Below are 13,090 nucleotides of genomic sequence, written 5' to 3'. Positions count from 1 at the left end.
ATCAGACCTTCTCTTCAGACAGAAATCTAACTGCACAGACAGAAAAACAGAAACAAAAGCTACATCTTCCCCATGACCCCCATTTCTTATGTTCATAAATCATAATGCACTTTGTCTAACCAGGCTGTCACAAACGTGACGCCTTGAGAAGAAAGCACCTGTCTCTACCCTTGACAGTGGTCGTAGCAGCTAACGGAACGGTTGCTGATTTTTCCCAGATAGCCCTTTTTCCTGGCCCAGTAGCTATGCTACAGCACTGAAGATTTACGTATGAAGAAAGTGTCAGGACCTTTCCATACAAAGAACTGCACAGATAAAGAAGTACAAACTTCTGAAAGCCTTTAATAAAGGACCAGTAACTGAAGGCTATGAGATTAAGTACTGCTACATATCAAGTACATAAACTCAGGGAAAAAGTAAAAAAAATAAAAATCAAGAGAACATTTAAGAACACACACACACACAGGAGACTTATAACAATGTATTCTGCAACAAAATCACATACTGAAGTGTTCTAATATATGCACATTGGCCAACTGAATGTTTTCACAGTACAATGAAAAAAATTTTGTGTAAGAAAAACTGATTTTTTCAATATGTATACACAATATTTGTAATAAATTAAGTGGTAAAGAATGGAAGAGAAATTCTAGAAGCTTTTAGTTTGGACAAACACATACTCATTTTTAACTTACAATCTGTATAACATGATCTTTAGTAATTACAGCTAACTTAAACCAAAGAGACCAGACCTCCTTCAGAGGGAAGTCCCAATAACATTAACAGGATTTCAGCCTGCAGTGAAACACCCTCATGTAGTATCATCCAAATTTTAATTCCCAAAATGTCTCAGTCTATACTAAACCAGAAATTCCAAACCATATTCTGTTATGTTTATATAACATGGAAAAAACCTTAATTCCAAATCTTGAAAAAATGAATTCCAGGCTTTGACCAAAAAATTCACCAGGAAACTGAATGATTAGAAGCGAACATTTTTATCCTTTTTTAAATCATGATCTTAAAGCTTTTGGAAAACTAAAGGTTTAAAAAAAGTCACAGTGCTTTATTCTCTACTAAGATGAATGGGTTGGACAAAACTAACCAGCTGGTGATCAAAGGAGTTGAAATAGCTTTGGACCTTTTTTAAGTGCGCATACAGCGATTACCAAAGACAACTTCTTCCCCTTCACAACTACATTTTACTGTGAAGCAGAATCCAGTTTCAGACTGCATGCAGGAGGATATAAAGTGACATACAGTTTTAGGGCTTCTGTAAAGACAAGATTTAATATTTCAGATGAGTGTTTTCCATGGCTAATTTAACTCTCAATTACATCACAATTAAGTGTTGGTAATTTTTATTCTTAAAAGCTGCAACACCATAATTTTAGTCCAGCAACAAATTTACGATCAGCACTATATTCAGCTGCAAGTCACTTTCCTATGAAGAATTTCTCTGAATGATTAACATTAGCAATTTTCAATGTAGATACACTCAAGGTAGGTTCCCTTTCAACTGTCAGGGGAATTTTGTCAAAAGGAACTTCACCGGTAATAGCAGTACACTCCCGTAATTAACAGAAATCATATTTTTTTGTTGCTTTCACTGGTAACAATTACTATCAGAAGAAATAGCCTTCATCTGAGTATACAGATGTGAGGTCAAACATGAACAGAAAAAATTACACATACAAGTGTTTGGCATTAAGAGCATGGCTTAAGTTGGGTGTTTTTTTTTCCTGTGTTCTTCTAAAGTGCTGTATGATACACCATCAAAACATGCTTGCGTAAAGACAGATGCTAACATGGTTGACAATGCAGGAATAGAAAAAAAAAACAAACAAAAACAAGCTATTCACACTACTGTTTCAACTTGGTTATTAAAAAAAAAAAAAGCCCATATACTTAGATACAGATTAGAAACATTTCTACATCTCTTATGTACAATCAAAGAACATATTACACTCAGAATACTACAAGCCTGTTACAATACAGTTCACAAAGTGACAAAGCCCACAGTAAAGCTACTGCTTTACTGTAATAATGTAAACACACCTTAAAGAAGAATATTAAGAATATTCTAAGCTTCAAAGATGACTTCCAATCAGTAAAACCAAACCAAGAGTGTATATCAACTTGCTGTCGCAATGAGATTTAGCTCACAAGCTCAGGCTGTACATTTATTCTTCGAAGGACATCTTCTGGCATACAGAAGACAGGATTGACAGCCTTAATTTGTTCCTCCCCCAGTAAGGACAGTCCAGCAATTCCAAACAAAGTGTGAAATGGATCCACCTGGAAGACAGAAAAACTTTGTGTCCATTTCCAAAAGAACAATCAGTTTTCATGGGCATGGAAGCCTGTTAGCATGAGAACTACAAGCCTGTGTACCTCAAGATAACACTGCAATTGCTCAAACTTCTATTTGTGCTTTTGAGCTGGTAGAAGCCCACAGGCAAGACAACTTGCAATACTATAATCCACTTAGAAAAGCACTGATCTCCACTTCCATGTATTGTCATAAAATAATAGAATCAAATGCAAAAATAACATTAGTAGGCTAATATGATCATCCACAAGTATCACTTCCCCATTTTGCCCTTCAGCAACAGTATTATGCTATTTAATGGTATCTGAATAAAGAGCTGGTGCTGTAAAACCTTAAGAGGGTAGCAATCTACTGTTAAAATAAAAAGTTAAAAAAAAAAAAAAAAACACAAAAAAAAAAACAACAAGGAAAGAAACAGAAGAGATCACCAGTCATTTTATATCAAAGTATTCCTTCACTATACAAAGTTCCCCCGAAAGCCTGTACTATCACATAACTGCAGCAGACTATTTATATTCTTATGGCATCCTCCAGGGCCAGTGCCAGGATCTATGCGGTGGTGTGTAACTGTCCTATTTACTCATGAATTATTCAGATCAGACAAAAGCAACAGGAGATTTGAAGACTACTTAACTTGATGCGGTCTCTAAATGCTTGCAAATTGTTGAACTGTCAGTGTTTTCACGTAGATCTTCCATGCAGTCTTACGAGAAAGTGTGGTATGCACTATGGGGACAGTATCCCACACTAGAGTCATCTGCTATAGTGCAGATGCAACATACAATTGCGTGTGCCTCCTACGTAAGCTTTCTAAAGCAACTCTACCTCATTCCTTCCCAGCTGCAGATGTTGCAATTCTGCAAAACACCAATATCTAGATCATGCGCTACATTCAAACATGTTGAGACTTAACTGAAGATTATTTACCATATCTCCTGGTCTGTCAGCAAATCCTCCAGTCTCCTCGTCCTGGCAAGCCAAAATAAAGCCGCGCAGTTTCTCTCTGTCAATCCAATGTAATCGGCCAATCATCTTCAGAGATGCCAGAACCCACCATGAATAACATACATCAGGCAACTAGCAAACAGAGAAGCGGAGTATTATTTGATTTCATTGTTAACATGACATTACAAAGTTATTTGTGATTCTATGAACTCTTAGCTGTGCTATCATAACATTGCTGCATACTAACAATGCTTCTCTGGAGTACAGGAAGCAAGTTTCTGAATGCATTTTCTTTTTAGATAACCTCTTGCCGTTTGCAAGAAACAAGACCACAAGAATGTTATTCTGAAACAACCTTCATTTCATGTGGGACAAGCTACAAATCTACATCACCTTTTTCATGAGCAAAGACAAAAAGCTTCATATAAAAAAAAAAAAAAAAAGAAATAAAACAAGAAAACAAGCTAGGTAATTTTTGAATATTTTGGAATACTGATTAGCTGCCTATTTGCCAGTGGGAATTATTCTAATTTACACAATTTCTTACCATAACATAAAACACTATTATACACATGATGCAGATCAAATGAAACAATTTTTGTACAAATCCTACATAAGGGATCATTCCCATCATCAGTAAATATTCAAAGCCTGATTTAATAGGTTGAATTGGTCAGCAAGACATATTTCAGTGCACATACTTTCCTAAGCAGAGGCAAACTACAAATTGCCAAGAACTGTAAATCCAGTGCTTGCAATGAAATGAAGGCCTGAATCTCTTGAGGAGTTTACTAAGAATTTTATCTAAGTAACACTGTATTCCAGAAAAAAATACATTAAGTTTTGAACAAACAGAATAAGCCATCTAGTACCTTCTCCGGTCGCCCATTGAGACCTCCAGAAGGTAGCTGACGTTCACAAAGCCACCAACCCAGCAAGTCAACATTTATTTGATGCAACTGGTCTGTAATAGCCAGAAATCCTGTGCAACAATAGATCTAAAATTACAGACATAAATGTTTTGTGTATTTAAAAACTAAACAGTTAAAGAGACTAAATACAGGAAGATCTCAAGCAGCCCTGCAAACAGGATACAAAATAAGCACACTTCACCTTTTAGCCAAATTTCATTTTTCCATTAAATGCAGATATTAATCTCACAGTTGCTTTTGTTTAAAGAGCTGCAGTAATTACAAACTTCTTACAGATATAAGATACTAGACTAAGATTTCCAAAACGATGAAAAGGTGGAGCAACGCTTTTTCATTGTAAAACAAGCCAAAACACTCAAACTGCTTTCTAAAGGTCAGACATGGTCTTTATGACAACCCTGTGACTAGCCTATGTTCATGTATACTTGCAGAATGGCATGTGTTGGAAGGGTCCTCAAGGATCATGCAACAGATAGTCACCACTTGTTATAATTTAATCAAATAAGTAATTCTTGCAATTTAAGAGATTAAAGATTTAGTTGCCACTTACTCCTCAGTTCATCTGATAAATATCAAACATATTATACAATTCACTTGCACGTTTCATTAGAATTTGTGGTAATCACTGCAACACATCACAACTGTTTTTGTTTATTTTCCTCCCCCAAGTATGTTTTTTTTTTCCAACGTCTACATTAATATCAATTCCAAACTCTTTAAAACCTCACACCAACTACTTACACCACTATTTAGATGTCACTCAGATCATACTGGTAATCTGAAACAGTCCTAAATTTTTTTTCCCTTATTTATTTTTCCTTTCCTAAATTATAGCCTCCTGAGTTCCTAACCAACTTCCCAGATTAATCCACCTATTTGTTCATTTACTTTAACTAAAAGACTGGAAATTGTCTTTTTTGAAACAAGAAAGGTTCCATCAACTGACATCACCGATTGATGCCAAAAATCATTCAGAGGTACCTGAATCATTTTAAATATTCCATATAAAATAAAACTCACCTGTCCTGCATGTGACTCAGAACCTGGCCTACAGCCAAATCCTCCATCAAAGTTCATACAGGACAAAACAAATTCTACTGCTTTCCCCACATCAATAGCATCCAGTTTTCCCTGCAAGTTAAAAAGGCAACCAATATATTTTACGTTCAGCCAATTCAATTAACTTCAGCTATACACCAATGAAAAAAATATTGTATTTGTTCAAGTGATGTTTTGGGACTTACAAGAAGTGCAAGGGTTGCTGCGGCACAAAAGGAGAACCTTGTATCTATTTCTCCTAAAACATGGAGGGCAGGAAATGAAACATTTTCATTTGTAACAATACATTTAAATCAACATTGAAAATATGGAACAAATGTAAAAACAGCAACAACAAACAATGTCGCCATACAGCTTACTTTTCAATCCACTGATTATTTCTCAATAATTTACAAAGTGCACATTACAATTCAAATGGTCTGTGTTTACTGTACATAAAAGCAAACAACTCACTATATGCATTCAGATGTATATTCAAGTCAGCTCAACTAGCAGTAACTTGCAAGCAGCTATATATAAAAGTTTATCTGTAGTACCCTACTGGGTAAAGGCAGAGCAGTGGATGATTTAAAACAAATAAAAGAACACCTGGAAACAGGTCTGCCTTTGATGCTTTGGGCTCTCTTTGATACTTGACAAGAAGCCACTTTTGTAATTAGATCAAGAGTAACTTGAATCGCAATTTTTTTTTCAGCACATTTGTACCTCGATGCTAAACCAAAAAAACTTCAGCAGATTGATTCTCAAAGTTCATAACGTGATTCTCCTAAAGCACAAGGTAAGATATCACTAGCTTTCCAGTAGCGCACACATACTAACCATGATACTGCCTGATAAATTTCACTAGAACAGCAAGCGACACACAACAGTTTCTATCAAATGAAGCTTTCCACAGGGAAAAAGTATTTTTATTGATTCAAAGGTTATGCTACAGCTTAAAAACTACCTTTGTTCATAAAGAACTTACTTGCATAAATGAAAGTATTAACAGATACTGATGAGTAAAAAACAAAACAAAACAGAAAAAAAAGAAAAAAAAACAGCTTGTATTTTTTCCCTCACTTCCATGTAGTGAAACCTGCCTTTCATAGTCCTTCATGGGACAAAGATCATAGGAGGGCCATGAAATAGCAAGCAAAAAAACAGAAATAGTGCATCTAACATACAAAAGCACTGGTTTTTGTGTACAAAAGTACACAAGAGCCCAAAGGTTTTTTTCTCTAATAGCTGGACATTTATTTTTTTTTAAAGGAATGAATCTTAGAACATCTAGAATATTTCAAAGGGAAAGAAAACTTAAGTTTGTCCTTCACAAAACTACTCATTTTTTCTTTTCTTTGTTAAAAAACTCAGGAACTAATTGTTCGTATACAGTAAACATGCAAAACTACCATCCAAGAAAACTTAAGTTCATAGACTTACATCTGTCAACAAAATCAGTACATTTTTACAATCTAAAATTTACCCCATTTGTCTCCAGCAAATGATCCATCTTCTTTCTGCAAGCTCTGTATATATTCAACAATTTTATTTACATCAACAACATGGAGACTTTCATATAAGATCAGAATCTAGAAGAGAACACCACAGTAACAATCAAAGGGAAACAAAAGTTATTTAAGTCTTTTAATAACAAAATAGACGTCCAGATTTGTTAGATACTTCATTTAACTGATTCTCACTGGGATCTGTTTGTTAAGTTTTGTTAAACTTAGATTTGGCCCATTCAAATTCAACTATCACTAAACAAAAATGTCTCAAATGAAAATGAAGACAATTCTTGTTGAGCTGCTCTATGTTTTATTGCTTTTCAACTTCCAGCTCTCCTTTCAAAGGCATAATCTGGCTTCTTTATTTTTACGTGCACCTTATGCATAACAAGAGATTTGATTATGGGTGAATTCTGTGATGCAATAACATCATTCCAGAATTTAAAATCCACAGTTTGTGCACTGTTATTTGTACACCTGTAAGTGAAACAAATGGTAACTAATACCACTTACCATTAAAGTCTACCAGGAGTGATTGGTATATAGAAAATGAATTTAAATACTTAAAAGTATAATAGCAAACTACAACAATTTAAGAAAAAATATAAACAATGTGATTAGACACAAACTGCACAATGAATATATTCTGAATGAAAAATAGGTCATAGTGCAAGGAATGCAAAGATTCTGAACTAGCACTGATCTGAGCCCATAAAGTAAAGATAGAATGTCATGTGGACACAATGGTGCTGCTACTGAGCCCCAGCTGGCTTCATGTTTTTACTCATAACTTGGATAATTTATGAAAATTTATTATAAATAGTGTAACAGAACAACTGGAAATAGAAAGAACAAGTGAAACCGAGGAACACTGCAAAACTGAACCTGAGAACTACCAACACCTATGAATTTGAGTTCCTAAAACTAAGAAGCTGGAGTATTTTAATTGCCAGCTATTATTTAACTTAAAAATAATGATGAGAATGAAAAAAAAAATAAATAAATCCACAAAGCAACTTCAAGAGAACATCATGTACCACAGTATACTCCTTCAACAGCTAACCTGCACACATCACTATTAGTTGAGAAGGGAAGGAAGAAAAGGAAGATGTGGTGTTACCTTTTCAACATTTTGAAGATTTAAATGGGACTAAACAGATTTTGTGAATTGAGGACACACACACTCATTAAGACACATTGGTTACATTTAAAAACTTCACATCAGCAATGGCTAATGCTTTTCAGCTTTACATACTGAGAGGTGCACTGCTGACATAAAGATATCTCCTAATAATGTAAAGTATTAATCTAAGAACTATGTGCCTCTTACAAAATTTAGGTCTCCAATTGTCTTCCTTCTCTGTACATGTAATTAGACTTCACAAAAGGAATTTGATTGGAGCATTTGGAAAAGCTCAAAGGCTGTTGTCTAAAGAAATTTTAGTTTCCTGGGTCTCAGAGTAATTCTAGAGCTAAAGTGTTGATAAACATCACCTTTAGATCAGATAATACATGCCAACAATCATCACCGACCCAAGAAAACATTTTCCTGTCTGAGTATTTCAAACCCAACACCTCAGATCCAATATTTCCTTCTTAAAACCTTATTTATTTGTAACACCACTTAAGTATTTCTTCCACGAGCTTCAATTAGAGATACACTATGTAATCAATCAAGCAATTGTTTAGAAGCATTTCACGCTCCACATATTATTTTCCACCCCAGTTTGTGCAAGAACAAGGATAAAAACAGATTAGATGGAGAAACATTAAATCTACAGTGGAGATAGCTATGATGGAAACATACAACTGAAAATACTTCATTTTTCTCAGGGAAGGAGTAAACTTCAAATAAAGAAAATGCTTAGAAGATTGATATTACTTTTTGAAGTTTACAGAAATAAAAGACATTTGAGGAACATAACAAGAACTGGCTACTATGATGTTCCATTTGTATGATACCAGAATGCAAACACGCTGAACGCACACACTAATATAAACCATGTATTTATCTAGTATTACACAGTTATGGTACATAGTAATTGCATTTATTATTTAATTAAATGTATGCATATTTATTAATATGAATCAAGTTTCTGGAGCACGTGCACGTATAAAATTACTCTGAACATATACACTAAGAAAAGTTTACGAAGTTCAGGATTATGCAAAATTTCACTAAAAGCTATAACTAAGAAACATTTCAAGAGGAGTGCTATAAAATTTATCAAGAAAGCAAATTCATCATTAAATGAACATGAGAAGTGCAGTATTCTCAAATTAGACCACTTTTAAAGAACTGACACAGCTAAATCCTAACATTTTGCTAATTGTATTTATTTTTTAAATACAGTACTGAGACACTTTTTACTATTAGTATCCAACACAGTCTGGTTTGGATATCTGCTTTCATCAATATCATTACTCACAAATGGCTGTTTCTACATCAGTTTTACCTGGACAGCACTCAGGGTATACAGAAGATGAGGATCGTGACCTGTGCTGGCACTTATTCCACCACATTCATGTTGACACGATTTGATGAATGCCAGAATTTCTTCTTTGTTCATTCGGTGCAGCTGTCCCATGAGATCCATTGCTGTCAGCCCCCAGTAAACACCACTCATCCTCAAATACTCAGACATACAGTACTCCTAAAAAGTGCATTATTTCAGTTCATCATCAGATAAAGATGCCATCTAAGTACAGCAATGGAAATACAGTTTGTAACATGTCAAATATTTTCAATTCCATAAACGACTTAGAATGTATTAGTCACCCTTACTCTGTATATTATGCACGTGTGCACATAAGAACACGCGTACGTACACATATACCTACATATACTAAATTCCCACCCTCCCCTGTATTACCTGTCTCAGGAGCATCAATCTAAACATCAAGTTTAACACAAGCAACCAGTAGGCCACCAGTTCATTTCAGATCATCAGTTACTGTCCTGACATCCAAACTACCACTCAAATTACCACCACAAATAATCCACCCCAAAAAAGAAGTAATTTAATGAAACTTATTAACAAGTGACTGAACTGCCACAATACACTGTTGTACAAGAAAGTAAATTCACAAATATACATATATAAGAATGCACATATGAAAATGTTACTTCATTTACACTACCTATAAGCATTGTTTGGTGCCAATCAGATCTTATAGCCGTCAGATTTTAACCACAGGAACAGCAATGCTGACAGTAAGGATAACTGCAACTTTCTTCCTTCCCTCCCGCCCCCCAGATACACAGTTATTGATGCTTCTCACCAAATAAAATCCATTTGCCATATGCTCCATCACACCTACACAACTGACAACAGTTAGAAGCACTCCTTACACCCGGTACTCACAGGGCAGTGCTGCAATGCACCTCAGTGTGCTGCCCTAGCAAGCACCCACATATGATTATAGCTCGACTCATGCATTCTGGAGGATGAAGGCATAACTAGTAGTTCATTTCCAAGGTCTCAGAGTAATTCTAGAGCTAAAATGATAATCTTCACATTTATGCTCAGATAATACATGCCAAAAGCCATCACAGACCCAAGGAAATCAACAAAGCCTTCTTCCTCTTATACTTTGGACTGCACAGAACAAGTAAGGTTTACTAGTACCAATAATAAAACCACAGCTGTGCTGAAGCAAAACTGATACTCACGTAATCGTCTTTCTTTGTTCCATACGAAGCTATGTAGTCCGCGTGTTTCTCTGAAAGCAACGTACTTGGAGCATCAGGCTTTATTACAACATCCTTCTGTGGCGTCCCCTGTAAAAGCACCATCAAGACATCAGCCACACAGCCAGCTCAATAAGTTCTAGCAGACAGGAACATCTCCACCAACGTTCGTTGCAATAACTGACTGCTCTGAATCGGACATTTCTCTGTGTACGTCAAGTACAGGACAGGTTTTATACTTTACTAGTACTTTCTCTGTCTTGCTAAATCTTTCCTAGCGAATGAGAACGAATATGCCGTGTTTTCTTCCTTAAATAACGCTAAATAAAACAAACAGCGTTTCCCCCAACACACTCAGATATCACGGGCCCCAACCACGCGCCACGAGGCAGCGCCCGCCACGGGCTTCCGGGCCCGACGCAGGCCCGGCAGCGCCTCAAGGCCGGCCGATGCGGACAGGCCGAGCGCGGCAAGTTCTCCTCGCCACGCCTCTCCGTGCTCGGCTCCGACCGCAGCCAGGCCCGGCCAGCTCGGCGGGCGGGCGGCAGTCATACCTCCGGGCCCACGGTGCCTCCAACTAGCGCCATTACGGTCATCGCGGCCCTTAGCGCGCACCGGCACCGCACTCACGGGGCGCGGAGGACGGGGCGCGGAGGACGGGGCGCGGAGGACGGGGCGCGGAGGACGGGGCGCGGAGGACGGGGCGCGGAGGACGGGGCGCGGGATAGGCCGGGCCTACCACCATCGCGACGCGGAGCACCAGACCTACCATCTTCGCCGCCCGCACCGAAAAGAGGGAGGCACCCGGGGGCGTGGCAAAAAGTAGCTCCCGGCGGGGCCTCGCTATGGCTGCCCGGGAACCGCCTGCCGGGTGCTGCGCCCGCAGCCCCTCGCGCCCGGCCCGACGCCGAGCCGCGAACAGGACGGGATGCCGGCGGACAGTTCAGGCCGCCGCCGCCACCTGCAGGGCCTGGAACGACGTTCCTCTCCTCCCAACCGCGGCCGGCGAGGCGCTGGGCAGCCCTGGGTCCTGCATGAGCCGCGGCGCTCGGGCGCGTCGCAGTCGAACGCTGAGTTTAAAGGCGGGCTTCGCGCGTAACGTGCGCTACCTGAAACTGCGCGTTTTGGCGCGTCGTGGTGCACACGTCAGCTGTCTAGAAAAGCTTCGTTTCTTTCCGTTGTATTTAAGGAAAAGCTATTGAAAGGGTTGGATTAGCACAGGACAGGTGAGGAAAACTGTTATTTCAACGAACAAGCAACAACAAAACCACTTTTCTTCCTAATAAAAACTTATATGACCGTATTATGAATTATGAGCACTGACTCAGGCCCACACAGGAGACAAAATCGTACTGGATTGGAACAGTATTTTAGGAGTATCCAACAGGAAAAGTGTATTATGCTGGCATGTGAAGAGCAGCCAAAAATAAGTTGTTTTTTTTGTTGTTAGTTTGTTTTGTTGTTTTCTAAGTACATCAGTTCTTAAGCAGGATGTCACACTAAACCTCCCCCTTTTTAGTTGTAAACAGTTACCGTTGTCCTGTCACTACATTGCCCGATGAAAAGTCTCTCCCCATCATTTTTATAGGCCCTCTTTAAATACTGGAAGGCAACTATCAGGTCTCCTCAGAGCTTTCTCTAGACTTAAGAAATCAAACTTTTTCAGCCTTTCTTTGTAGGAGATTCTTAGAAGCCTTTCTTCAGAAAATAGTGCAGACCGATGCCAATGAATTGGAGGGTAAAATAGTTGGATTCAAGATCCAATAGGAGTTTGGGTGGCTTTTTGCTTTGGGTTACACTGAATACGCCTAAAGAAGGGCTGGAGCCCCTCAGGTGCACTCCTAGATCATGTCTTCTAGTTAGTTTAATCCACAATTCAGTTCACATGCCTTCAAATCTCTCTGTAAATCAAAGCATACTAAGGCACAGCAGGAGCGAACCGAGGAGATTCACCTCAAAACTGCACTCATTAGAACCAAACTGTTCGTGCGGACACAGTCTGAGGCAGTAGTTGACTGAAATCAGCCATGTGAGGTAATTGGGATAAAGAATAGGAACAGACCAAAAGAAATACAAATAGGAATAAGAATGGCTGGTAAGAACTTTTGTATAAGTAAATAAAAGGAAGGAAAGAGTGCATGGAGCCACCACTGAAAAAGAATCTGAGCGAACAGCTTACTTGCTCTTGAAATGATCATTGCTACATTCAGTTAAAGCAAGTGGGTGGAAAGTTAATGGCAAGTAGTCTGTATTTGTCGGGACTGAACTGAGTTTCTGATCACAGCTCAGTTTTTAGACAGAATCATGAAAATGGCCTCGCTCGAAACTGCAGTGCAAGCATTTCTCTCTGTCGGAGGCTGAAAGCCCAGCTCTCTGCGAGTACATCCACGCGTCTGAGCGCCTCGGCTCTCCCCGCTCCCTGCCGACTCCCGCCCTGTCCTCGCAGAGGAAGCCGCTCCGCGGGGCTCAGCACGGACAGCTCCGCCGGGCGCCGAGGGCGGGAAGTTCTGCCCACGGCCGCTCGTGAGGCCGACGGGACCGAGGTGGGAGCAGAGAGCGGCTCCGGGACTGCCGTGACAAGAGCCCTAGACTCAGGGCGCGGGCTGGGCAGAGGAGAACCTCCTCCCCTTTGACGGCGGCG

The 13,090-nt window shown here is 38.9% G+C and overlaps 1 protein-coding gene and 2 non-coding genes across 3 annotated transcripts; all 3 read right to left on the bottom strand.

Annotated features, from left to right (window-relative positions):
* Positions 1 to 322: 322 nt before the first annotated feature.
* Positions 323 to 11,365, bottom strand: RABGGTB (Rab geranylgeranyltransferase subunit beta). Its single transcript, XM_072342585.1, has 9 exons — positions 11,219 to 11,365; positions 10,432 to 10,539; positions 9,215 to 9,412; positions 6,734 to 6,839; positions 5,454 to 5,506; positions 5,230 to 5,340; positions 4,150 to 4,275; positions 3,260 to 3,409; positions 323 to 2,298 (listed from the first exon to the last, which is right to left on the bottom strand). Exons 1-9 carry the CDS (start codon positions 11,219 to 11,221, stop codon positions 2,158 to 2,160), a joined length of 996 nt encoding a protein of 331 aa, XP_072198686.1. The 5' UTR covers positions 11,222 to 11,365; the 3' UTR covers positions 323 to 2,157.
* Positions 8,208 to 8,292, bottom strand: LOC140255909 (small nucleolar RNA SNORD45). The gene has a single exon (XR_011904599.1). It is a non-coding gene; the product is annotated as a small nucleolar RNA SNORD45 (small nucleolar RNA).
* Positions 10,235 to 10,317, bottom strand: LOC140255910 (small nucleolar RNA SNORD45). Its single transcript, XR_011904600.1, has one exon. It is a non-coding gene; the product is annotated as a small nucleolar RNA SNORD45 (small nucleolar RNA).
* Positions 11,366 to 13,090: the final 1,725 nt, after the last annotated feature.

The sequence above is a fragment of the Excalfactoria chinensis genome, chromosome 8 (genome assembly GCF_039878825.1).
Source record: "Excalfactoria chinensis isolate bCotChi1 chromosome 8, bCotChi1.hap2, whole genome shotgun sequence".
NCBI lineage: Eukaryota > Metazoa > Chordata > Aves > Galliformes > Phasianidae > Excalfactoria > Excalfactoria chinensis.
The sequence above is the reverse complement of the archived record's forward strand: the minus strand, read 5'-3'. Positions and strand labels throughout refer to the sequence as shown.

Bases quoted from the DNA above. Each gene is read 5' to 3' on its own strand.
- RABGGTB (XM_072342585.1), bottom strand. The intron at 9,413-10,431 runs GTGAGTATCAGT...TGCACTTTTTAG, and splicing joins GAACAAAGAAAGACGATTAC to GAGTACTGTATGTCTGAGTA. The intron at 2,299-3,259 runs GTAAATAATCTT...TCTGTCTTCCAG, and splicing joins CTGACAGACCAGGAGATATG to GTGGATCCATTTCACACTTT.